Raw genomic sequence first — 27,341 nt, 5'->3', positions numbered from 1 at the left:
GTGGGTTCGAATCCTGCTCACGCCATCATTTTTGTGACGACTGCAAACCACTTTTTTTCACCGGATAAAGTAACGTTTGCTTTGGTCTATGTTTGTTCCATTCTTTTGTTTGTCCATGTTACACATATAGCGTTGGGCCATAATATGGACCAAATCGAATATTGCAATGTTTGGGACCAAAAAACTATTTATATTGCAGCACGTCGATAATATAATTCCCAGTTATGACGCGCTGTGTGCTCACTGCTTGTAGCCAAGTGGCACATAGAACAGGAGGAGTCTCTCCTGTTTACATGGATTAAAGTTCTCAGTCGCCACGATTTCAGTCATTTGGGTTCTGGAGATGCCAGCATTTCGTCTATACGAGGGGTAGGTCTGCTATTATAGAAAAATCGAAGGACGACTGACATAGCCTTTTCAGAAAACTGTCAGGATGTAGAAGACATTTTTAAAATCTGATCTCAGGCCTAAATGTGTTAAATCCTGTGTTCCTGTCTTCTACGCTCAGAGCTGGGAGATCATCACGGAGGACGAGTCCACCTTGTACCACAGCTCCACCCCTCCCCCCCATCACCCCCCGCCTCTGGACTTCCATCCTCTGCCCGACGACCTGGGTCGTCTGACGCTGTCCGGAGCGATGCCGGGCGAGCGGCGCCTCTCGCAGACGGTGAGTCTTCATTGTAAATGGTAAATGCTTAATGGTGCATTTATATAGCGCCTTTATCCAAGGCACTTTACATAGATTGTGCATTACATTCATTCACCCATTCACACACCGATGGCAGAGGAAACCATGCAAGGCTACCAACCTGCACATTGGGAGCAATTAAGGGGTTCAGTGTCTTTGCTCAAGGACACTTCGACACTAACTCTGGGGGAGCCAGGACCTGGGAGCCTTGCGGTTCCCATCCGGCCACTCTGCCCCTGAGCCACTACTGACCCTATTCCTTCCAAAGCCGAGTCCCCCCCCCCCCCCTTCCTTTGAAGGTTTGTGGGACCCATTTGTGGGTCGCGGACACATTTTTATGGGTCCCTTAGTTTTTTTGGTTTTTAACATGGCAGCCATTCAGCCATTCGGTATGTGTACTTTAAACACACTGGCCATGACATTCACAATCCTTCCATGTGAGCACTCCTTAATTAAGGCCTTTCTCTGTCGAATTGTCCCATGAGTCACAGATTTCATTTCATGCAGTGCCCCCTGTTTTGTTAGAGGTCCACTGGGACTTAATAGGTGATCGCCTCAGTTTAAAGGGTAAGACCACTTTTTTAGAGGTTTTGGTTGTTTTCATACCTTATTATGGGCAAACTAGTCCATTCCATGAGTTATTTCGCTCCGTTGTGCTGTTTATTAGCAATAAGAAATAAAAACAGTCGCTCATTGACTTTCATTGTAACGGGGAAACAGCTCTCAAAGTCACTCTTTTCTTTTAGCATATAAACCAACACAACCAAAGCTGATTCATGCAGTTTTATTTTTAAGTAAAAAAAATCACTGCTGTTCGCGTTGAGTAAGAAACGATCTGATTGGACAAAAACTGTACACCACTCCTGAAGCGTATTATTGGAATGCCATTGATCCACGACAGGGATGTACCGTAATTTCCGGACTATAAGCCGCACCTGAATATAAGCCGCACCAGCCAAATTTAGGGAAAATCCCATATACAAGCCGCACCGGACTATTAGCCGCAGCTACGTTAGCTCAGAGCCTGAGATGGCTCTGCGTTAGCTGTAAAAATCCATAGATTAGCCGCACCGTTGTATAAGCCGCAGGGTTCAATTCATGGGTAAAAAGCCGCGGCTTATAGTCCGGAAATTACATTTGATCTCGTCCGCTTGTCACTAAAAACATACACTTTAGATTAGAAGACAGTTTAGAAGAAGTGTCTGTGTCTGGACTGCTCGTATGCGAGGCTGTAGCTGGGTGCATCTCAAACAGCGTGGAGACTTGTTTACAAATGAAACCTCGCAAGATGTCCCCGCGAGAGTTGGGAACGCCGGAGTACTGCTTCAATATATCTCCAACCAAAATTGTAACTTTATAAATCTATCTTAAAAGACGAAAATATAACCGCATGAGTTTTCCTGATTTCCTGAAACTGTCCGAATCAGCTTTTGTTGCATTAGTTTATGTGCTAAAAGAGTGACTTTGAGAGCTGTTTCCCCGTTACAATGACAATTTTTTATTTCTTAAATTAACTCATGGAAATAACTCATGGAATAAGGTAAGAAAACAACCCAAACCCCTCAAAAAGTTGTCTTACCCTTTAACTTAAGACAAACCTCGGCTCACTCTGGCCAAGAGTACTTGTGCCAGCTCCACATTTCATCTGTACAGTATATACGTATATGTGACTAAATTTGACTGAGGGACATAGCTTCCAATTGACATATTGGTTCAGTTTGACCCACCAGTTTTGGAGATATGGCTTATAGAGTAATGTCTTACTCTATAAGCGCGAGTTGAGAAAACAGGCTTGAAAGGTTCACTTCTGTGGTCTCTAACATTACGCCTGGCTACATGTTTAAGCATTTATTTCATATTTCCCTGTGCTATTAACTCATTTTGGTGAAAAGCTGGAGTTTGCGCGATGGCAGGCTCTCAGTCTGGTCACATAATGTAGTTCAGGTGTCCCAGTGGTTCCCAAACAACTTAACCACGTGACCCCCGAAATGTGATGTCTCCCTCGGGACCCAAACTGGACCCAAACTGTCCAGGGCTATAACGAAGGGAAGGGGTGGCGAGGAGAGTGTCCCCTTGCATGCAAACGCCCCAGCCAGGAGGTCAGACTCCTCAACGTTGCCGTGTTGAGAGGTCATCACCTTACATGGCTCATATGGCCCATGAGTATGTCGGGAGGAACACCATACATAGGTCTTGACCCCCTTGCTCCCATAGCATGCAGGAATGCTACGCATTTTAATGAATGCTACAGACGTACATACAGTACAGACTTTCATTCTAAAGGGTGCTGCTGCTGCTGGCCCTGAAAAAGAATGTGTGCGTTTGACACTTTCATAAACACACTTTTCAGGATCACTCCAGTAATTCCAGCCATTCCAGCCGTAGAGGAAGTGCCCAAACCTCGTCGTTATTAGAGGAACATCCTGTGCATCCCGTGGTGAGTATTGTGGTCTTTTTTTAAATGTATTTTTTTCTGGAAAAACCTCATGATTCTATATCAGTGGTTCTCAATATTTCATGTCAAGGACCCCAAACAATTATTATGTAATATGCCTCCGACCCCCATCTGAAAATATGTTGTTCCAGGGAACCTCCAAGAAGCAAAGATTTGAGTTAAAAACTGAAACTCTGAAAGAATATTCAAAGATTTGAGGCACATTTTCACGATCTTTCAAAAATAGCAGACCTACAGTAGCTTGTAGATCTGCTATTTTTCAATAGCTAAAGTATAACATAATGCTTAGTTAAAACACCAAAAGGGGTTCCCGCCCAAAATGGGTTAAGAGCTTCATCTGTCCATAACGTTTAGGCCCTACCCGGCATCCGAACCCCAGTCTCCCATTATGAGAATGGAACCAAATGGGACCCTTCTGGTACACTCTCTGAGTTACAGAAGGGTCCATTTGGTTCCTAACTATCTATCACTAAGCTGCAGACCCCTTAAAACTCCCTCAAGGACCCCTGGGAGAACCACTGGATTACAGCAGTAATAATGTGTTGTTATTTGTGCTTGCTTTGAGTATAGCTTCTCCCCACCTCCACTGGGCTGCCTGCAGGCTGGGAAGAGAAACAGGACAGCAAAGGCAGACGCTACTATGTCAACCACAACAGCCGAACTACCACCTGGACACGCCCACTCATTCAGGTACACAACTCTCTCTCTCTCTCTAGAAGCCAAATTCCAATACCCAAAATCGGCCACTCGCTCACTCACACTCATTCACTTCCAGCATGGCAAATTACGGTGAAATTGGTGGCCTGTCGAAATATGTGAACATCTTGTGGACTTCACACAACTTACATAGAGGTCTTTAAAAACGTGACCTGGAATACCGTCAGGTTGAACTCTGCTAATGAACAAACTGCAACGATTTACATTCAGACACTGACATTATTAAGTGACGTCTACACGATCGTCACATATTTCAGCAGGTCACCACCATTTGCTGGAGTGAGCGAGTGTGAGTGATGGAGCGAGTGGCCGAGATTTGGGGTATTGGAATTTGGCTCTCTCTCTCTCTCTCTCTCACTCTCTCTTAGTGCTTAATCATGGTTCGTCCACAAAGCTGCTGCTTTTGCTGCGTTTGAATTTTAACCCCGAATTGTCAAAAAGAGGAACAGTTTTCCACCCGACAGAAACGATTCATGTTTATAATGTAGTCTAAAACATTGTTTCAGTTTCATTTTCAGTCGCGCGTTTATGACAACGTGTCGTTGTTGTGTTCTGGTGTTCAGATCACGTCGGAGGCTGCTGCGGCGGCGGCGGCGGCGGAGGTGGTTTTGTCACAGAGCCCCACGACGTACCACCACCCCCCCATGTCCCCCCTGCACCCCCCCATGTCCCCGCTGCACTCTCCAGGCCCCGCCGAGGCCCCGTACGAGGCCGTCGGCGTGATGCCCGCCGGCTGGGAGGTCCGCAGCGCTCCGAACGGAAGACCCTTCTTCATAGACCACATCACAAAGACCACTAGCTGGGTGAGGAGGACGTCTTTATACGTTGACCACGTTTCGTCCCGGTCATCGATCCAACCCCCCGATCCCAGTGTTGGACCCTTAACCCATTTAGACATGAGCAAATATTCTACAAATGTCTTCTAAATCCTGACAGTTTTCGGAAAAGGCTATGTTTCTATGTCAGTGGTTCTCAAACTATTTCATGTCAAGACCCCCAAAAATATCTGGATTTGGCCACCGACCCCCATCTGAAAATATGTTGTTCCAGGGACCCCTCCCAGAAGCAAAGATTTGAGTTAAAAACGTTCGCTCTGAAAGAATATATATTCCAGAATTGTGCCACATTTTCATGATTTAAAAAAAATAGCATGCCTACAAGCTTGTAGCGCACCACTCGGTGGCGTGCTATGAGCTTGTAGATCTGCTATTTTTCAATAGCTAAATTATAACATAATGTTTAAAACACCAAAAGGGGTTCCCGCCCCAAAATGGTTTTTAAAGGCCTATCCATACACTGGTTTTCGGTGATGAGGTGACCACTGTTTCGGTGGTGGTGTTTTTCTTTTACTTGCAATACATAATATTTGCTACAAATCTAAAATGACACTGATGCTTTCTCTGTTTTAATGAGTTTACATTTTAAAAAATGTTCAACATTCTTTTTAAATAAAGCAAGAATAGTTTTACCGTGTCATACTGTATCGTTGCTCATGGATTGGATCCACTATTCTTGCTGTGAGCTCTCTTATAGATTTCAATATTATAATTAGATTTTATTCTATAGATTGTTTCCTCCCCAGTCATCGCATCATTTCCTACTTCGTCAATAAAATCATTCCTTGTAAATAATAACGGAATAAAAACAACTTTATTAGGTTTAACTAGATTAACCCATTTTGGGGATAGCAGATCTACAAGCTTGTAGGTCTGGTATTTTTTAAGAATCGTGAAAAGTTACATGAAAGTGTTTGAGAACGACTGACATAGAAAAACAAAACTGTCCGGATTTAGAAGACATTTGCAGAATCGTTCCCAGGTCAAAAAGTTAAAAACTATAGAACTAAAAGGTTTTATTTCGTGACTCTTGTTTTTCCAAACAGGAAGATCCCAGGTTAAAGATTCCCGTGCACATGAGGAAGAGACCTTCACTTGACCCGGCGGACCTCGGGCCCATGCCGGTAAGAACCCAGATAGATTATTAAAAAAAAAAAAAAAAAAACGTTACTCAGCAGTAAGTCTGATATACCTCCAGCTAACGAGCTAAAGACATAAATGTCTTGACCTGACCCTGATTCTTTGGAACTGTAATACAGTATAAATGTCAATAGAACATGAAAGGTAAAACCATCATCTTTGTTTGAGTTTCACATTTCATGCTGATCTTCCCTGCAGGCTGGTTGGGAGGAGAGGGTCCACAGTGACGGGAGGATATTTTACATTGATCACAGTACGTATGATTCCATTGTTGTCCTCCTTACACTATGTCCAAAACGTCCACTTTTCAGGAAATTATTATATAGATAGATTCTACAAAATGACTTCAGTGCCTTCAATCCCGTCAGTTTTCTGGAAGGTTTTCAGTGGTGCTCAAACCTGTTTTTTTCATGTCAAGGACCCACAGAATTATCTGTATTTGGCCGCGGACCCCCATCTGAAAATATTTTGTTCCAGGGACCCCCCCCCCCCCCTTTACATTTACTCAAATATTTGCTCAGGGTCCCTGGAATAAAAATAAATACATGAGACATGGGTCAGTGGCCAAATACATCATTTTTGGGGGTCCTTGACATATAAAAGTTTCAGAAAACCTTCTGAAATTGTGTGGGAAATATTCAAGCTTTCTGCCCAACAGTATTGATATGCAATAGCACAGAGTAGAGGTGTGTAGAGGTGTGTAGTGGTGAAGGACAGGCTTTAAAGGAGAAGTCCATGCTAGAAGGCTTTCTTACCTTTCTTTGTAGTTGTTACGTCCCCACCAAAGAGGTCCAGGTGTTTTTTTGTGCAAAAACTCCTTATTGGCTATTTCCCCTACCATAAGCCCTCAATGAATTGCATTGCATTGAATGGGAATTGAATGGGGCTATGGGGTGTTGTGCTAATTTGCTTATTTCCATTGAAATAAGTAGCAAAGTGTGCCGCTTGGGATATTATTTACATTATGAAGAGAGGATATATACAAAATGGAAATAAGCGAATTAGCACAACACCCCATAGCCCCATTCAATTCCCATTCAATTCAATGTAATTCATTTAGGTTCTTATGGTAGGGGAAACAGCCAATAAGGAGCTTTTGCACAAAATAACACCTGGACCTCTTTGGTGGGGACGTAACAACTACAAATAGATGTAAGAAAGCCTTCTAGCATGCAATTCTCCTTTAACATCAATGAATAACCTGATTTAATTTTGCACAGATACCAGGACCACACAATGGGAAGACCCCAGATTACAGAACTCTGCTATAACCGGACCAGTGAGTACAGATTGAATCTGTCTTGATTCATAATTATTTGTTTCACACATTTTAAAAAAAAATCCAGTTTACAATTTGTTGCTCATTTTCTGTAATAGACTAAGCTTCATCGGCTTAATAATGATTGAATTCTTGTCATGTACTTTTTTGTTCCAGGCTGTGCCTTATTCCAGAGACTACAAGCAGAAATATGAATACTTCCGTAAGAAGCTTAAGAAGCCGGTAAGTGTTCCATACATTACATTAAAACCCATTTTGGGCGAGAACCCCTTTTGGTGTTTATAGCATTATGTTATGCCTTAGCTGTTGACAAAATAGCAGATCTACAAGCTAAGAACTTGTAGGTCTGTTATCTTTTTTAAATCGTGAAAATGTGGCGCAAATCTTTGAATATATATTCTTTCAGAGTTTCAGTTTTTAACTGTTTTTAACTGTCCCTGGAACAACATATTCTCAGATGGGGGTCAGCGGCATATTACATAACATTTTTGGCGTCCTTGACATGAAATATTGAGAACCACTGATATAGAAAAATGAGGTTTTTCAGAAAAAAAAGACCTTATTTAAAAATAAATCGACATCAGGCCTAAATGGGTTAAGGCTGTAAACAAAGTGTTACAGCTTCATCTCATCTCACAAATATAATATTTATGTGGAGTCACACGGCCCTCTACTGACAACATTGATGTACTGCTGCTGTATAGACAGTAGAGACTGACACGGGAGTGGATTTTCACTCGTCACATCCCACTCCCACAGAAAACAACCCATCCTGTCCCAGGCTTGTGCAATATACCGATATTACCGTTTACAGCAATATTTTAAATCAATATCGGTAATATCGCGGAGTATATAAATAATACTGAATACCGTCATAATACTAATATCGTAATTTTACCGTCATGTAAATATGAAATATGAATTTTGGCAGCATTTCGGGTTCCAGCCAAATGAAAAAGGCAGATAATCGATAATACAGATAATCGCGATATTATTCACGGCATCAATAACGATATCAAAAAACTATATCGCCCAAGCCTATCCTGTCCTAGTCCCGGACCAGTGACATTTTTATAGAGTATAGTTTATTTGAAATTAACAACGTTTCGACCCACAGGTTCTCGAAACGTTGTTCAAAAACAAACAAAAGTGGGACACATCGGGGCAGCATAATTGCCAATACCAATGTTATATACCTGTTTTGATTGATTGATTGAAATATTTATTAACAGTTTGCAGAATTACAGTACATTTCAAGCACAAACTCAATACAAAGACTGTTAACTGTGAGTGGACGACCCACTAAAGCATTACACTTGTTTACAAGAGGGTCCACCATGTTCAATTCATCAAAACATTTAGAGACGTACAAATAGACACTTCTATATAGACAAAGAACAGAACAGGAGTTCATCATAAAGGAGGTAAAAAGGGAAAAGAAACATATACAGTGGATTCAGATTTTTACGGGGGCCAGTTTCGAATTGCAACCGTCCGTAGGTGCCCTTTGAGAGCGGTTTTGAAGGAGTCAAGGGATTCGCATGTCTTAATGACTGTTTGTAGGGCGTTCCACATTTTGGTATACCGTATAGATCAGCCAGACCGATACACACAGCTGGTCTTACCATATACATGTGTGCCTCCCGCTCAGGCCGACATCCCCAACCGCTTCGAGATGAAGCTGAGGCGCAGCGCGGTGCTGGAGGACTCGTACCGACGCATCCTGGCCGTGAAGAGGGCAGACTTCCTGAAGGCTCGCCTGTGGGTGGAGTTTGAGGGCGAGAAAGGCCTGGACTACGGAGGCATAGCCAGGGAGTGGTTCTTCCTCATCTCCAAGGAGATGTTCAACCCTTACTATGGGCTGTTTGAATATTCTGCCACGTGAGTCCACATATATAATATACATCTATGCATATTTGTCAGGCAGAAACTTGTATCTCTGTATTTAATCCCTTTTTATGGGTTTTTTGTAAATTAATGCCCTACTTCAATTTACAAATTAGGCAATTTAGGCATTAATCCAGAGCGATTTACATTAAGCAAGGACAAGAAAGCATAGGAATATCACATATATAAAATGCATTTATCATGAAACATGCGTAAGCTACGAACATAACTAGAACATATCTATAATGACACTATATATAAACTATACATATATACTATACTATGCTGTACATTATGTACTATGAAGTGCTATGACTACATACAATGCAACTATTGTGCTGTCTACATGACATGCTATAAGTCTGTTTCGAATGCCATCTAAGTCTAAAAAGTGCTATCTAAGGGGTAAGTGCTATGGGCCATGATGGAGTCTGAAAAGGTGGGTTTTCAGACTACGGCGGAAGATTGGGAGTGATGCTCCAGTTCTGATTGCAACGGGAAGTGCATTCCACAGTTTTGGGGCCATGTATGTATAAGATTGTCGCACGCTCGTGCGGAAATAGCCGATCTAAAAGCTCACAATGTGTCATGATGATGCGATGCATTGTTGGCTTGTAGATCCCCTATTTTCTCTATTTGAGAACTCAAGTGAAAGTGGTTAAGTCTGTCTGTGGGTTTTACAAATATTGAAACAATGAAGCTTGTGCGTAACTTATACTGTAACTACGGTGGATCCATTGGAGTACAGGTTATTTTGACCATTTCCTAAAAATGTACAGTTTGTACATGATTGTCATACAACTCGAAGCACAGTAGAATTAAGTGGTTGCCTCAGTGTGCTTCTCTGACTTATATGATTGAACCATTCAGGACGGGAACCAATTTTGGTGTTTTAAGCATTATGTTATACTTTAGCTATTGGAAAAATAGCAGATCAACAAGCTCAACGTGCGGCATCGAGTGCTGCACTACGAGCTTGTAGATCTGCTATTTTTGAAAAATCGTGAAAATGTGATGCAAATCTTTGAATATATATTCTTTCAGAGTGAAAGTTCTTTACTCAAATCTTTGTTTCTTTGGTCCCTTTGGTCCCTGAAACAAGATATTTTCAGATGGGGGTCGGCGGCCGATATATTTTTGGGGTCCTTGACAGGAAAATGTTTGAGCACCACTGACATAGAGACATAGGTTTTTCAGAAAACTAACTATATGGGTTAACAGCAGCTGCCTTTCAGCACTGGTGGTAGACAGTAAATGTCCGGTAAATCTCATCAAATGGTGGTGCGTGGCTGACATGCCAAATAAATAATGGGCCTTGCGATTTACAATTTACAATTTAGGCATTTAGCAGACGCTCTTAATCCAGAGCGACTTACATTAAGCAAGAACAAAAGCATGGGAATAGATCACATAAAAGCATTTATCATGAAACATGCGTAAGCTAAGAAAGTAACAGTGGAATATCTATATAATGAAACTATACATATATACTACTATGCTATACATATGTACTATGGCGTGCTATGACTATATACAATGCAATTATAGTGCTGTCTACATAACATGCTATAAGTCTGTATCAAATGCTATCTAAGTCTACGGAAGTGCTATCTAAGGGGGTAGGGTAAGTGCTATGGGCCATGATGGAGTCTGAAAAGGTGGGTTTTCAGACTACGGCGGAAGATTGGGAGTGATGCTGCAGTTCTGACTGCAATGGGAAGTGCATTCCACAGTTTTGGAGCCAGAAGGGAGAAGAGTCTGGGACGTGTGGAGTGTTGTCCCGGCGTTTTTAGTGAGGGTACTTCCAGCTTCCCGGCGTTGGCTGATCTGAGTGTCCGGTAGGGTTTGTAGGGTTCAATCATACTTGCAAGATATGGGGGAGCCATACCTTTGGTTGCTTTGAATGCCAGCATCAGAGTTTTATATTCTGTGCGGGCAGCGACCGGGAGCCAGTAGAGGAAGCTGAGCAGGGGGGAGACATGTGAGAATTTTGGCTGGTTGAAGACCAAGCGAGCTGCGGCATTTTGGATCAGCTGGAGAGGCTTAAGTGCGCATGCTGGTAGGCCAGTAAGGAGGGAGTTACAATAGTCGAGTTTTGACAAGACTGTTGTCTGGATTAGGAGCTGGGCTGATTCCTGGGTGAGGAACGGTCTAATTCGTCGTATGTTATAGAGTGTGAACCTACAGGATCGAGTGACAGCTGTGATGTGAGTTTTGAACGAGAGCTGACTGTCCAGGACAACACCAAGATTCCTGGCTGTTGGGACAGACGTTACCAGGGCGTTGTCTACGGAAATAGTTAGCTCCCGCATAGGGCAGGACTTAGCTGGGAAGAAGAGAAGCTCAGTCTTGTCTGGGTTCAGCTTGAGGTGGTTGGAGGACATCCACTGTGAGATGTCAGCCAGGCATGCAGTGATGCGCTCTTCCACCTGAGTGGCAGAGGGGGGGAAGTATAGAAACAGTTGTGTGTCATCGGCGTAGCAGTGATAGGATATATTGTGAGCAGAGATGATAGTGCCAAGGGATTTAGTGTACAGTGAGAAAAGGAGGGGACCAAGTACAGATCCCTGTGGGACCCCAGTTTGGAGGGTTCGGGGGGATGATAACAGACCTTTCCAGGAAACCTGGTAGGTCCGGTCGGTGAGGTAGGAGGAGAACCACTTTAGTGCCGTTCCACCGATGCCTAGATCCGCTAGGGTGTCTAGGAGCAGCTGGGATCCAGCAGGTTGTTCTGTGAGAATGAATGAATGAAATGAATGAAAAAGGTTGAAAACCACTGAGCTAAAGGGAACATCATGTTATAAAGGTCATGTGTGTGTTTGTGTGTTTCAGGGACAACTACACGCTGCAGATCAACCCCAACTCAGGCTTATGTAACGAGGACCACCTGTCCTACTTCAAGTTCATTGGCCGCGTGGCTGGCATGGCTGTGTACCATGGAAAACTACTGGATGGTGAGACTGCGTAGGCTTTCTGTAAACGAGAGTACACAGAATTACTCTTTTTTTATTACTAAAGTAATACAAAGTAATAAGTAAAATCAAAATTGTACCTAAGTACAGTACAGTACTTGAGTAAATGTACTTAGTTACTTTCCACCACTGCTGATTTCTAACATACTTTCCACCACTGCTGATTTCTAACAATGTGTCTCCTGCTGCATACTCATTGAACTCTATCGCTTGTCGCCACAAAAGCAGCCAATCTGAAAGCTCACAACGCATCGCAACAAGGCGATCGGCTAATTTCATCCATATGTTGGTGCTGAGCCAATTTGTACAGTAGGCCTACAGTAAATCAATTAAAAAAGCTCGCAACTTCAAAATGTATGCTCCGTACAAATGTTTTTTGTGTTTTTGAACGGAGCAGGGTTGTCTTTTTTGGATACATATTGTACATTTCTGACATGGAACATTTATTGCATATCGAACCGTGGCTCCTTGAAGTGAAAAAGGTTGAAAACCAAAATACACATTATGATTATGCATACTTTTGGTAGCAAGGGGAAGCATTTATAAGCATGCCATGCTACACCGCCAAATACTGTGCCCCCCAAGTGCTCAGGGGCAGTGTTAATTTTGAATAACGCACCATTTAGTCCTATTTAGTCTTAGGCCTCTTTTAGACGGCGACCATCTCCATATAACACGTCAAAGTCCCGTTGCGTTCTCATTTTTTCTTACCCTTTACACGAGAACGCACACGTTATGATATGATGTGCTATTATGCTATACTGTCGCTAGGTGGCGATAACGGGCTGCCAAATAGACAGGTCACCCACGTACAAGAAGAAGAAACCTTCACGCAAGCCTGCGCAACACGGCTCTGGGCGCGCCACGGGATGGTATATATTTTATAATACATTAGGCTACATAAACGCTGCTGCCGCGGCTGCCGTCTATCACAAGGCTTTTTATTTACATCATGGTTTTACATTCAACATCGCTGATGAGCAGCACTTTGTAGGCGAGGAGGGAGGCTTGTTCAGGAACTCCATTATATCATAATGATATGGCTCTGCATCAATGTAATAAACATATGCGCTGTGAGCCAACATGAGCCATGATGTCATAAGTTTTGCGGATTCACCGTTTTGCCTGTTTATATGGAGACCATAGGAAACGGTGTTCTGAATGATTTCCACTCTGGAAGGCGGTTTCACTTCGATGCGTTTTCACCTCCTGAGAACACCGTTCTCGTCTAAATGACAGCGCTAAACGGTACTTTATTTTGCCGTTTTTTATGAACACCATCCTCGTGTAAATAGCACCTTAGTCTAGTTTTAGTCTAAATATCAAAAAACTTCAGACTAAAAAACCTTAGTCGACTTAGTCTTCAGTCTTAGTTAACAAAATTAACACTGCTCAGGGGGGTATGGGTTTGGCATTAGGTGCTCTGTTGTCATTCGAAAGTTGTACCTGTAATATCTCATAATGATGGGTGTGTGTGTGTGTGTGTGTGTGTGTGTGTGTGTGTGTGTGTGTGTGTGTGTGTGTGTGTGTGTGTGTGTGTGTGTGTGTGTGTGTGTGTGTGTGTGTGTGTGTGTGTGTGTGTGTGTGTGTGTGTGTGTGTGTGTGTGTGTGTGTGTCTCTCTCTCTCTCTCAAAGCCTTCTTCATCCGGCCGTTCTACAAGATGATGCTGCAGAAAGCCATCAATCTCCAGGACATGGAGTCTGTGGTGAGTCCTACATGTCTAACAGTTTGTAGAATGGGTACAGTTCAACGAAAGTACAGGTCAATACAAAAACTGCTAAGAGGATAAAACCAGAAAAGACTCGTTTACATAAGGGTCCTCCATTTTAAATTCATCTGAACATTTAAAGACATGCAAATATACACTTATATGCAACAAACAAAAACAATCATATACACAGTTAGAAAAATAGGGATTTATGTAATATTTTTTACCCTCACGCAAATCGGTACACAGTATCTCTAATTCTCTATGATCATGGGATCAAGACCTGTCTGATCTTTCATACTCTATCCTGAGGAGCACACTTTTCTAGTTCAAAATATCTTTATGTGGTTGTAAAGGTTGTGTAATGCGTCTCCAGGACAGTGATTAACCCATTCTGACCGGGCACCAGCATCATGTCAGCATCATGTTATGCTTTAGCTATTGAAAAATAGCAGATCTACAAGCTCATATCGCGCCACCGAGTGGCGCGATACGAGCTTGTAGGTCTGCTATTTTTGAAAAATCGAAGAGCGACTGACATTTTTAGAATCTGATCTCAGGTCAGAATGGGTTCATCAGACCAGTGTGTGTCCGGCGGAAACCTCGTATGAATCTGATCTCAGGTCAGAATGGGTTAAAGGTTGTGTAATGCGTCTCCAGGACAGTGATTAAAGGTTGTGTAATGTGTCTCCAGGACAGTGAGTAAAGGTTGTGTAATGTGTCTCCAGGACAGTGAGTATTTCAACTCCTTGAAGTGGATCCTAGACAACGACCCGACAGACCTGGACCTGAGGTTCACCATCGACGAGGAGCTGTTTGGACAGGTTGGCGTCTCTTAAAACCCATTCAGACCAGAGGCCGATTCTACAAAATGTCTTCTAAATGTTTTAAATGTTCAGTACTTTATTTTAGATTTTTTACAAACACATAAAACAGAAAACCTACAATATAAACACAAGCAACAACAGCAGAGTACGTATTCATGGATAGACAATTAAGATAGATAAGATAAACAAATAAATAAAAAATAAAAAAGGAAAAAAAAAGGAAAAATCAAATTAAAATGTGAAAATAGTTTACATTATTTACAATTTCAATTAATTTAAGCTTGTAGATCTTTTCTTTCTCAAGTCTATAGTTTTCTACGGTCCTAGTTTTTAGAGTCCAGTGTCCCTCTGTGTCAAATAATCCTCCCTATCCACAGACAGGAGTTGTTTTGGCCCAATTAGTGCTCAGCTGTGCTTCCACCTATTTAAAGCCACAGAACCTATTGAACAGGTTTGATGGCCGAACAGAGATATACAGAGAGCTGATGGGGATTTGTTTGTTGTTTCGTTTGTCCATACCCTACCTAACCAGTGCGCGCTGCTGACAGGCCTGCAATGAGCAAAACATGAACAGTGACAGGGTGGGGTCACGCTGTCACAATAATAGTTAAAGTTGTTCAAATCTAAAATGATGCAGATGCTTTCCCAGTTGTACTGGGTTAACCAGCTCCCCTTTCAGCACCCAACAGGATAGTGTTTGGTGATACTTGGCATAAAAGTAACTAATTACAAGTGGTACAAATTTACCTTGACTTGAGTATTTCCATTTTTTTATGTTTCTGATAATAATTCTGCTCAACTACAATCCAGGGGCAAATATTGTACTTTTTTACTTCACCAAAATTATTTGAATGCTTCAGTTATTACACTAGTTACTTTGCAGATTATGTTATTAATACAAAACATACACTTAATGGCATATTTTCTACTTGATCTATTCAAAATAGCAGTTCTACCAGCTCACAACACATCACTTTGTGGTGCATTGTGAGCATCTGCTATTTCTGAGAAGAAAAAAACTTCTGTAAATGGGACCTTCAAATACAGGACTTTTACTTTGTGGTATTGGTGCTTTTATTTAAGTAAAAAGTACTTGTCCTTCCTCTTTAGACACACCAGCATGAGCTGACTCCGGGCGGCTCTGAGATCATTGTCACTGATGAAAATAAGAGGGATTATATCCAGTAAGTACTGTGGGGACCCCTGCTGGTGCAAATATGAAGTGTCATTCAGTTTGATTTCTTGGTCCCTGTAAGTTTTGACACTAATCTAGTCTTTGTTTGACAGTCTTGTCATGCAGTGGAGGTTTGTGAACAGGGTACAGAAGCAGATGACAGCATTCAAGGAGGTAAATAATTGTAATTTCTATTTAGTAAACTAGAGTGGTGCCCGTTGGGCCTACTTGGAACGATGCCAGTTGGAAATGCATGCCGACCCAGTTGTTATGTCTGTGTCCCCCATATATCTAGTTCTAGTTGTGTCTGTGTTCTGTGTTCTGCTATCCTGACCTGAATTTTCAGTTTACTAAAGAGCTGAAGAGACCCCTTTTACTGAATAAGCACTATTGGCCCTATCTTGGACCCGGCCCTCAACCCTAGAATTGCCATAAGTTTAGGGATAAGGGGTGGTGCAGGATATAGCACTATAGCTATAGCTATGACTACTGCAAATAAAGAAAAGGTTTTGATTTCACCATAAAACATCACAGCACATTTAATGTTAGTGTCCTGAATACAGACTCCTAGTGAGTCACGAGGACTGAGTTCTATTTGGGTTGCTCTCACACAGCTGCTGTCTGAGGCCTAGTTAATGCTTCATTTATAGTTTGTGTCGCATGCAGAAAACAGACCGTCTACATTAAGCTCACTGCATCAGATCTACATACACGCCAACAACGCAATCCGTTAGCTTGTAGATCTGTTTTTAGATTATTTTTTTCTGGCATGTGCACCACCACTCATACAATGGAGTAGCTTCTAAAAGAAGCCTGGATAACATGTTCTCCTCTTGCTCTCAGGGCTTCTACGAGTTGATCCCACAGGATCTCATCAAGATCTTTGACGAGAACGAGTTGGAGGTGAGTCACTGCACTGAACATTAACCCATTTTGACCTGAGATCAGATTCTAAAAATGTCAGTTTGAAAGGACCGCCAAATTGATATGTATGTGGTGTCAGGAACCCCCATAAGAGAAGATTAGATTAGAAGTACAAGTGAGTCATTCAAGCTTCTAGCCTAGCTGGTGAAATGAAGTATTTGCTGGGGACCCCCTGGAAACACCCCCCCCAAGGACCCCTGGGGCTCCCCAGAGACCCCATGTTAAGAAACACTGTATAAAGTAACATAATATATAAAATATAACACTAAGGCGGATGTGTGGATGCAATGGTACTGGCAATTACACCCTGGCATTGGGTCCTTTAATCCACATCTTTATTACGTCATCATTGAGAGCTAGTTGTACCAGTTATATCCTGACGTCATATGCTGCTATGATACATACGCATCAAACGGGGCATACTCAAAGTAACCTCAGTATACCGCTAATCAAGTTACAAATTACATATACATATAGAGGCATTTCCTTTAATCCACCCGACACTGATCGACATATACATCATCCATCAAAACAAATCACAAATCCAACTACAGATAACGGAAGTATTTTAGATCATGTATATTTTAACAAATGTGAAAATATTATTACAGAAAATTAATTTACAGAAAGTGACCATGATTTAGTATTGTTATCACTGTAGTCCAAAATTAAGTACATTTAAAGCAATGTTATTGACAATTTAAAATAAATAATTAAATAATTATACTGTATACATGATAACATTTGTTTTCAATTTATATACTTTTTTGTTCATCAGATATCGATGATTTGACAGTTTGTACTAAGCGGTCGACAGTACTTGCACGCTCTGCTTGCGCACTAGTAGGGCATTTATGGCCTACTTGTGTGCAACAAGCAAGTAGGCACTCGACAGAGTGCAGTTCTAGTTTAAAGATGGAGTGCCGTAATTTTTGTTTTTGTTCCAGTTTTTCATGTGTTTACGAGGTGACAGTACTTCATTAGACCCCGTGGTGTGGTTGATATGTGCAATGATGTCTTCACTTTGTATTTAGGGTTTCTTCCTGGAGGCTGTAACCTTGACAGTCAAACTGGTGGGCGTGTCCTTGTAAAAACGACATTTTAACATAATTTAAATCATGGCACTTCATCTTTAACGTCCTAGAGCTAGTGAAGTTGTATGGCGTACTGTAGTTGGCGCCAGATCCAAATGAGTTGGTATCAGTCGCTTTTCAGGGAAAAGTCAACATGCTGTGTGTGTGTGCTCTGTGCAGCTGCTGATGTGTGGTCTCAAAGTCAACGTGTGTGTGTGTGTGTGTGTGTGTGTGTGTGTGTGTGTGTGTGTGTGTGTGTGTGTGTGCGCTCTGTGCAGCTGCTGATGTGTGGTCTCGGAGATGTGGACGTCAATGACTGGAGAGAAAACACCAAGTACAAGAACGGCTACTGCATCAACCAGCCTGTCATCCAGTGGTTCTGGAAAGTAAGATGACTTTCCTCACATTTGTACAGTTTCAAGGCCCTGACAAACACAAAGCATCAATGGTGTGTTAGGGTCACTTGTTCACTTCGAAGATGGGAGAATTTAAAGCGTCTATGCATTTGGCTGCACTACAATCAAAAACACACACACACACACACACACACACACACACACACTGATTGATTGATTGATTGGAGTAAGTTTGCAGAATTACAGTACATTTCAAGCACAACTCAATACAAAAACTGTTAACTGTGGACGACACATTGATAAAGCACTACACTTGTTTACAACAGGGTCCACCATTTTCAATTCAACAGAATCACACACACACAGTCACACACACACGCACACACACGCACGCACGTATTGTACATACCAAGAGCGGACTACAGTATTTTCCCAGACAAATCTGTTGTTTTTCCGGATCTGTGCAGCAGACCTTCGTATATTGCAGTAAAATCTGCACGTGATACTCGACAGCAAATTTAAAAGAGCCAAACGACCAAGGGAGAATACCCTTGGTCGTTACCTAGTTGTTAAGATGTTTGGCTTTAGTGTACCTTCCCACGTGTATTACATTAGGGTATTCAGAGTTACAAATGGGTAAATTCACATCCGTCAAGTTCCAGCGAGGAATGCTTCATAATGTAGCATATTGTTTTTTGTCATTTTCAGACCGTATTACTGATGGACGCAGAAAAGCGAATTCGCCTTTTGCAGTTTGTGACGGGAACATCGAGGGTCCCCATGAATGGCTTTGCTGAACTCTATGGTGAGTTGTAAATCGCTCTGGATTAAGAGTGCCTGCCAAATGCTTAAATTGTAAATTGGAACTCTTGAGGGAGTTCCGATCCGAGCATCAGCAGAACATCAGTGGCTTTCGCTGGTGTACAGTAGGTTTCATATAACCAGCTCAGTGGCCTTGTGGTTAGAGTGTCCGCCCTGAGACCGGGAGGTCGGGGTTCGATCCCCGGCCGGGGTCATACCAAAGACCCAGTCAGTGCCTCCCTGCTTGACACTCAGCATCAAGGGTTGGATTGGGGGTATAAGTCCCTGCGACATACTAGCGTCATGTCCCAGGGGGTGTACTTGTACACCAAGCTGCCTCACGCTACAGAAACAGGAGATAGGCTCCTGCCCCTATGGGCCTCATGGCTCCTGCCCTATGGGCCTTATGGCTCCTCATGGCTCCTGCCCTATGGGCCTCATGGCTCCTGCCCTATGGGCCTTATGGCTCCTCATGGCTCCTGCCCTATGGGCCTCATGGCTCCTGCCCTATGGGCCTCATGGCTCCTGCCCCTATGGGCCTCATGGCTCCTGCCCTATGGGCCTCATGGCTCCTGCCCCTATGGGCCTCATGGCTCCTGCCCCTATGGGCCTCATGGCTCCTGCCCTATGGGCCTCATGGCTCCTGCCCCTATGGGCCTCATGGCTCCTGCCCTATGGGCCTCATGGCTCCTGCCCCTATGGGCCTCATGGCTCCTGCCCTATGGGCCTCATGGCTCCTGCCCTATGGGCCTCATGGCTCCTGCCCCTATGGGCCTCATGGCTCCTGCCCCTATGGGCCTCATGGCTCCTGCCCTATGGGCCTCATGGCTCCTGCCCTATGGGCCTCATGGCTCCTGCCCTATGGGCCTCATGGCTCCTGCCCTATGGGCCTCATGGCTCCTGCCCCTATGGGCCTCATGGCTCCTGCCCCTATGGGCCTCATGGCTCCTGCCCTATGGGCCTCATGGCTCCTGCCCCTATGGGCCTCATGGCTCCTGCCCTATGGGCCTCATGGCTCCTGCCCTATGGGCCTCATGGCTCCTGCCCCTATGGGCCTCATGGCTCCTGCCCCTATGGGCCTCATGGCTCCTGCCCCTATGGGCCTCATGGCTCCTGCCCTATGGGCCTCATGGCTCCTGCCCTATGGGCCTCATGGCTCCTGCCCTATGGGCCTCATGGCTCCTGCCCCTATGGGCCTCATGGCTCCTGCCCCTATGGGCCTCATGGCTCCTGCCCTATGGGCCTCATGGCTCCTGCCCCTATGGGCCTCATGGCTCCTGCCCTATGGGCCTCATGGCTCCTGCCCCTATGGGCCTCATGGCTCCTGCCCTATGGGCCTCATGGCTCCTGCCCCTATGGGCCTCATGGCTCCTGCCCCTATGGGCCTCATGGCTCCTGCCCTATGGGCCTCATGGCTCCTGCCCTATGGGCCTCATGGCTCCTGCCCTATGGGCCACATGGCTCCTGCCCTATGGGCCTCATGGCTCCTGCCCCTATGAGCCTCATGGCTCCTGCCCCTATGGGCCTCATGGCTCCTGCCCCTATGGGCCTCATGGCTCCTGCCCCTATGGGCCTCATGGCTCCTGCCCTATGGGCCTCATGGCTCCTGCCCCTATGGGCCTCATGGCTCCTGCCCCTATGGGCCTCATGGCTCCTGCCCTATGGGCCTCATGGCTCCTGCCCCTATGGGCCTCATGGCTCCTGCCCTATGGGCCTCATGGCTCCTGCCCCTATGGGCCTCATGGCTCCTGCCCTATGGGCCTCATGGCTCCTGCCCCTATGGGCCTCATGGCTCCTGCCCCTATGGGCCTCATGGCTCCTGCCCTATGGGCCTCATGGCTCCTGCCCTATGGGCCTCATGGCTCCTGCCCTATGGGCCTCATGGCTCCTGCCCCTATGGGCCTCATGGCTCCTGCCCCTATGGGCCTCATGGCTCCTGCCCCTATGGGCCTCATGGCTCCTGCCCCTATGGGCCTCATGGCTCCTGCCCCTATGGGCCTCATGGCTCCTGCCCCTATGGGCCTCATGGCTCGGCAAGGCTACTTACAGTAGGTTCATACTGTATGTTCGGTATCTGTAGTGGTAGAGCAGACGTAGGTGGAACTGGAGTACTAATAGAACTACTATGAATCTCTCCTGATTGGATGAAATTGGTGTCCCACTTGAAAATGCATTTCTGTTTTTTAAAGAGCTGTTATTGAACACTCTAGTCTATAGCAATGATTACTATCAGAATATAGAGCTGTATCTAAAAAAAAAAGAAGATTGATTACTGTATATATATTTTTTCATAAATCGGTGCTATTGAACACCTGTTTTGGTTAAAAAAATATTGAACCAATGAAAAGTATTAAAAGGCGCTTTGACAAAAACCTCCTAACTCCACTTGAGCTGGATGTTTTTTCATTTCCTGATAAATTGGGTTACTCCCCGACAGCAAATCAAATCAAATCACGTTTATTCATTTCATCAACACAGCAGATAGTGGGAGGCTGGGAGCACAACAAAAATAGAAAATTACAGACTATAAAAGTACAATTATAAGCAGACTAAGGTTATCATAAAAAATAAAAACGATAATACTGGTTTAAAGATGGAGTGCCACATTTTTTTCTTCAGTTTTTCATGTGTCTATGTGACAGTACTTCATTAGACACCCTGGAGTCGTTTTTATGTGCAATGGTGTATTAACTTTGTATTTAGGGTTTATTCCTGGAGGTTGAACCCTTGACAGTCAAACGGGCCAATGAAATAAACAGTAATATAGTGACATCACATTATCAGCCCCTCCCCTAACCCCTCCCCCTTTGTCATACAACTACAGCTGTGGGTGCGGCTTCAGTTCAGGTGGATCCCATCACCACCCACCAGGCAAACCAGGCATACTTAATGAACTGGTGGGCGTGTCCACATAAAAGCATGATTTTAACAAATACTGTACACTTTTTGGAAAAAGTTCTTCCCCCTTATATTATAATAATACCTGATGATCATGTTTTATGGTGGGAAAAAATCACGGCACTCCATCTTTAAATAAACAAGAACAAAATCACAGGCAAAAAAAAAAACAGGGTTTTAAGCCTGGATGTAAAAACTTCAATGGAGGGGGGGGGGGGGTTCTAATGGAGTAGGGGATGGTGTTCCAGCCTATAGGGCTGCGACCCAAAAGGCACGGTCCCCTCTAAGCCTCAAGTCGGCCGTCGGGACATCTAGAAGCTCCAGGTCCGTTGATCTGAGACAGATATAGACGATTCCTTCTAATTGCCTTTGATCGCTTTCCGTTCCAGGGTCAAACGGGCCACAGCTCTTCACCATCGAACAGTGGGGAACACGTGACAAGCTACCCCGAGCACACACATGGTGAGCACTACACACGTACACAGTACAGTATCCACCCATATACAGTTATAACCCATTTAGACCATATTCTGCAAATGTCTTATTTTATTTATTTATTTTGAATATATTTTTTATCCCACGATTTTGTAACCCATTTTTCACCCCTGTGTCAATGATCTAATGTGATCCTGGGCTCTACACACCCTCCACCAACCTAGTCCCCATACATGGGGGACAAGGGGAGAGCAACAGACTTGAACTCATGCTTCCTTCATGCCCGAGTGTCCAAGTTGCTCCTTTACATCTGACAGGGGGGAGTTTCCCTGGTTGGACGTAGCGCGTGGAAGGAACACGTTATTCCAACCAGTTCCTTTCCCCTCCATCAGGCGCCCCGGCTGGCCAGGGGGAGGCAAATGTCTTATAAATCATGACAGTTTTCTGAAAAGAAAACTCTGTTTCTATGTCAGTGGTGCTCAACTGTTTGGTCCACCAGGGCAGGAATTTCACTGCGGCCACGATGCCCATGGTCCTCCTCGTTGCCCCTCTGTTTGGCCGTGTGCCTCTCAAAACATTGCCCCCACGGCCACAATGGCCTGGATGCCCCGCCAAGCTGATTTTACCGCTCAGCGCTATCTTCCCGTCAATATGTTTTTTAGGCACCCGTGTCTGTGTGACATTCCGATGATATATAGGTTTGATTTGAATCCTGATATGAATCGCACGCAGCTTAAATTGCGACCGGAGGTCACAGTTAACTATGAAACCTTGCGTTTTTGACAAGGTTTCATAGTTAACCCACACCTAACTGACACCTAACCCACAATCTCCGTCACGTCAACTAACTCAAATCCCCGTTGCTCACCCCAGGCAAGCCCCCAGGTCATCATGACATCGCGTGACATCAGCCCCCTAGATCTCCATACTGTATATGACCTGTTCTGACATTCCATATCTTGATCTGACCTCATCACACCATGTACACTCAAGATACACTCCATATGGCCGGTGCACGCAAGGTCAAGGTCGCCTCTCGCCCTCAGGCGTCTTACTGGTATTGATACTAGGGATGTCCCGATCACGTTTTTTGGCTCCCGAACCGATTCCGATCATTTGAAAATGATGTGATCGGCCCCCGATTTCCGATCACCCGATCCGATCGGGACAACCCTAACAAATACTGTGTAATTTGCCAATACATTATTTCGCAAAATAAACCGTTATATAATATAATTATGCCACTGATACAACACCAAAGGCCAAGTGGCCTTCACCTTAAAATGACAAAATTCCAGGCCTGGTGGTATCCAACGCCCAGAATCCATGTTTGCTTTTGTGTCATATTCACTCACTCGTCACTTTTATCTTCAGCTTCAATCGACTGGACCTTCCCCCCTACGAGTCCTTTGAAGAGCTGAGAGAGAAGCTTCACATCGCCATCGAGAACGCACAGGGTTTCGACGGGGTGGATTAGGTGCTTTGTACCGCATGGCTGCCGGGAAGAAGAAGAAGTTTTTAAGTGTTACGAGTGCCATCGCACCGAAGCCAAAAGGGCAAAGATGTAGTACTTGTAATGTTGAAGGAACGTGCTCTTTGTCATGCCTAAATCATACTCCGTCGCACCGCGGTGTGGCCTGCCGGTGAGAACCCTACCCTAAAACCGACACAGCTCTCAGTTCTTGTCGACAAGCCACACCACGGTGCGCTCGAGCTTCAGACAGACAGGCCGCGGCCTGTCACGGGATGTGTCGCTGGTCGTGACACAGGCTGTGCCACCGGCCGTACCTGCCACGGGGACAGTAGAGTACTAGTAGTCACACAGCCTTGCCTTCCCTCTGGTTTCCTGTATACACGCAGGATTATGGGACACAGAAATAAGGGAAAATGACATTCTGGAGTGACCATCAGGTGTTCAATCGCTCCTCGTTTTCAGAAGTTTACAGATTTTTATTTTTTATGCCATAATATATGAGCTTTTTGTGTTTAGTCACGCAAAGTTGTATTCGCCCCCACGACATTGAAGTTGCACCAATTTCTGCTAAAAAAATGAAGAAAATAATCTATTCTATCAAATGATAAGGAACTGCTGGAAAATGTATATGAATGCATCGAATCTTTCTCTTTGCAGAGACGTTTAAAATGTTTTTGTCATGCTTTTTTCTTTGTCTTTTCAACACATAATACAGTATGTGTGAGTTAGATTTGAACTCAGGTGTTGAAGTTTGAAAGAAAACACAAGTATCATTTTCAATCATAAGTTAGCACAGTCTGAATCATGTATGTACTATCAGGAGAATGGACTATATCCATCAACATTCTCTTAAGTAACACAGAAAATGATATTGCAGGCAGTTTGTCTTAAAGCTATAGCACATGTTGAATTCTCCTTTTTCTTGCACACATGTAAACATAATTGTAGACTTGTGCATCTCGCCTCCTCTTTCAATAAGAAAATGGCCTTTCTTTTCCAACTGATCACCATGGGTGTCTAATAGCAGTATACAGTGCTCTATTTTTAAGAGCAACCCTTTAAATTTGTAACTCTTGGATTGTCAACAGATGGGGAATCTGTTCTAAAAATGAGTGAAAATGTGTTGCCTAATAATTTTGTAGGATATTGACTATACTTAAGCAGTAGGATGTTTTAACAAACACTATTTTATTTTATGAAAGGTAAAACATACGTTTACACTACCTGGTATGTTTACAGGTTGTACTATGGGCTTTTTCATGTCAGTCTCTAAGAACACAATTTTATACTTATGCTTTTATAAAGTAAAGCACTTTGTTAATATAGATAAGTCTTATTTTGTATAGACCTTCTCAAATATATCAACTGCAGACTGCTCAAATGTTTGTAAAGATGCATAGTGTGTGTGTGTGTGTGTGTGTGTGTGTGTGTGTGTGTGTGTGTGTGTGTGTGTGTGTGTGTGTGTGTGTGTGTGTGTATTATCTGCTTCAAATGCACATCTGTTTAAAAGTTTACATATGAAACATTGCTGAAAATATGCACATTCTCTTTTCTCTCCAAATGTAAATCAATTTATGTGGCCTTCATTTGTAATTTAATGTAGAATTTGATCACACACACACACACACACACGCATGCACGCACGTGTACACACACACACACACACACACACACACACACACATGAGATGTCCTCAACCTTCAATGGAAGTTCTGATAAATATTATACAGTATAATATTGTTTATTTAACCATAAGGCAGAATTTATTAAATTGAATCATGACACTTGTACGTGCATTATACATCAGTTGAAATACATTTAAGAAAACTGTTAATTTGGTGTTTTAAGTACACTCCAATTAAATATTGTATTTAAAAATAAATAAATTTAAATGATGATTATTGTTTTCTTATCTATCGGTCTAATAGCCCATACCGTACGCCATACTATAGCACGCCGTTTTTCATCATTTTTGAGGATTTGAAAAAAATGAAAAAATATATATATTATGGGTTATAGCCCATCGTTTTTTCATTTTTTCATTTTTTTCAAATCCTCAAAAATGATGAAAAACGGCGTGCTATAGTATGCCGTACGGTATGGGCTATAGCCCATGGTCAAAAATGGGATAAAAAACGTCTAAAAATAGACGTCTATTTTTAGACGTTTTTATCCCATTTTTAGACGCTCGTCTAATAGCCCATACCTCGTCTACCCAGGTAACATGTCCACCTCGGCCCAATTGGGTTTTGACATGGGCTATGGGCTTGGGTTCCAAGTGGGCCGTGCACCCAGTATTCACAAAGGGCCCACCCGTGTTAGCCCATATGGGCTTATGTGGGTTTCTAACTGGGTCTTAGGTGGTATCCAAATGGGCCATTTTATTTCAGAACCATGTGTGCCAACTGTGTTTGCCTATATGGGTTTGAACTGGGATCTGATTGGGCCTTAAGTGGGTACCAGCTGGGCAAATTATCAGGCCACACTTGTGTCCGCCCTCATTGTCTTCCGTCCTGTTGTCACCTGCTGTCGATTGTTCATTCCTACGGATAGGATGCAGTGCGCCACATTGGCGGTGTTTCCAGTTTTCTGTAGTAGTTTCTTCAAGTGTTCAAACTTTATGACTGGATAGCACTCGATCTGTAGAGTCCTACATTACTATCTCCTACGATCAAGGGTTAGGGTTAGGGAACTGTAGCATGCCGTTTTTCATCATTTTTGAGGACGAAAATCACTCCGACACCATGGACTATAGCCCATGGTCTGGAAGTGATTTTGTCTTTTTTTCAAATCCTTGTTTTTCATCGTTTTTGACCATGGATTATAGCCGAGTTAGGGTTAGGGTTAGGTTCCACGGGCTAATAAAGTGTAAATGTGGGGGTCCTTGACAAGAAAAGGTTTGGGAACCACTGTTGTAGAGGGACTATAGAATAGATAGATGTTGATAGTATTAAGTTAGTTACTTTGACAGTGTACAAATGGAACCAGTTTTCAGCAGGTCAAATGAGGTACAGAAAACCGTATGACTCCCAGGCTGATCTCACTGGGGGAAAACTGTATGAGTTTATTTGTTTAAGAACTAACAATCAATTGAAAAATATATTCTGGATGTGACACTTAGAAGCCGAATTAGAGCAGTTGGTAGAGCATTAGACTGAATATCCAAAGGTCCCTGGTTCAATCCAGGCTTTCGGCACTTGAAATGCTGTACAGAAAATCCTTTGACTCTTAGGCTGATCTCACTGGGTGAAAAACGTTATGAGTTTTTTTTGTTTAAGAAGTAACAAGTAACAGTCAATGTAAAAATAAATACTGGATGTGTTACTTGCAAGCTGTAATAGCTCAGTTGGGAGAGCGTTAGACTGAAGATCTAAACGTCCCTAGTTCAATCCTGGGTTTCGGCAGTTGAAATGAGTCACAGAAAACTGTATATAGTTTCAGAAGACTTACTATAATATGTTGTTTTTCATGATTTTGAAGGATAAAAAAAATACATACTATAGTTCATGGGTTTGGAAGACATACATGTGTACTTCATGATTTGGAGGATTAAAAAATATCAGCCAAAATCCAACTCCAAACTCTAACTCACAGGCAAAGGAAGACTGTTGTTGCAGATATCAATAGGTAACTGAGTTAGGGTGCTGTCGTCATTGTCTGTAGATTGAAGGTTCAAACCCCACTGGCCCACTCAAC

At 43.4% G+C, this 27,341-nt stretch overlaps 1 protein-coding gene across 2 annotated transcripts in view; it reads left to right on the top strand.

Moving 5' to 3' along the window:
* Positions 1–24,407, top strand: part of nedd4a (NEDD4 E3 ubiquitin protein ligase a) — a 61,324-nt gene extending 36,917 nt beyond the window's left edge. For both annotated transcript variants that reach the window (XM_083759826.1, XM_083759825.1), the window contains 19 exons: positions 509–667; positions 3,039–3,125; positions 3,714–3,833; positions 4,424–4,663; positions 5,743–5,820; positions 6,035–6,089; positions 7,057–7,115; positions 7,272–7,337; positions 8,767–8,996; positions 11,835–11,956; positions 13,610–13,680; positions 14,412–14,507; positions 15,621–15,694; positions 15,798–15,858; positions 16,528–16,587; positions 17,960–18,067; positions 18,746–18,842; positions 22,126–22,198; positions 23,546–24,407. In XM_083759826.1, coding sequence (XP_083615952.1) covers positions 509–667; positions 3,039–3,125; positions 3,714–3,833; positions 4,424–4,663; positions 5,743–5,820; positions 6,035–6,089; positions 7,057–7,115; positions 7,272–7,337; positions 8,767–8,996; positions 11,835–11,956; positions 13,610–13,680; positions 14,412–14,507; positions 15,621–15,694; positions 15,798–15,858; positions 16,528–16,587; positions 17,960–18,067; positions 18,746–18,842; positions 22,126–22,198; positions 23,546–23,648 — 1,959 coding nt within the window. In that variant the 3' untranslated portion in view covers positions 23,649–24,407. The remainder of the gene's footprint in view (positions 1–508; positions 668–3,038; positions 3,126–3,713; positions 3,834–4,423; positions 4,664–5,742; positions 5,821–6,034; positions 6,090–7,056; positions 7,116–7,271; positions 7,338–8,766; positions 8,997–11,834; positions 11,957–13,609; positions 13,681–14,411; positions 14,508–15,620; positions 15,695–15,797; positions 15,859–16,527; positions 16,588–17,959; positions 18,068–18,745; positions 18,843–22,125; positions 22,199–23,545) is intronic.
* The last annotated feature ends 2,934 nt before the right edge of the window (positions 24,408–27,341 follow it).

The sequence above is a fragment of the Protomyctophum parallelum genome (assembly GCF_964188405.1).
Source record: "Protomyctophum parallelum genome assembly, chromosome: 2".
In the NCBI taxonomy this organism is placed as follows: Eukaryota; Metazoa; Chordata; class Actinopteri; order Myctophiformes; family Myctophidae; genus Protomyctophum; species Protomyctophum parallelum.
The sequence above is the reverse complement of the archived record's forward strand: the minus strand, read 5'-3'. Positions and strand labels throughout refer to the sequence as shown.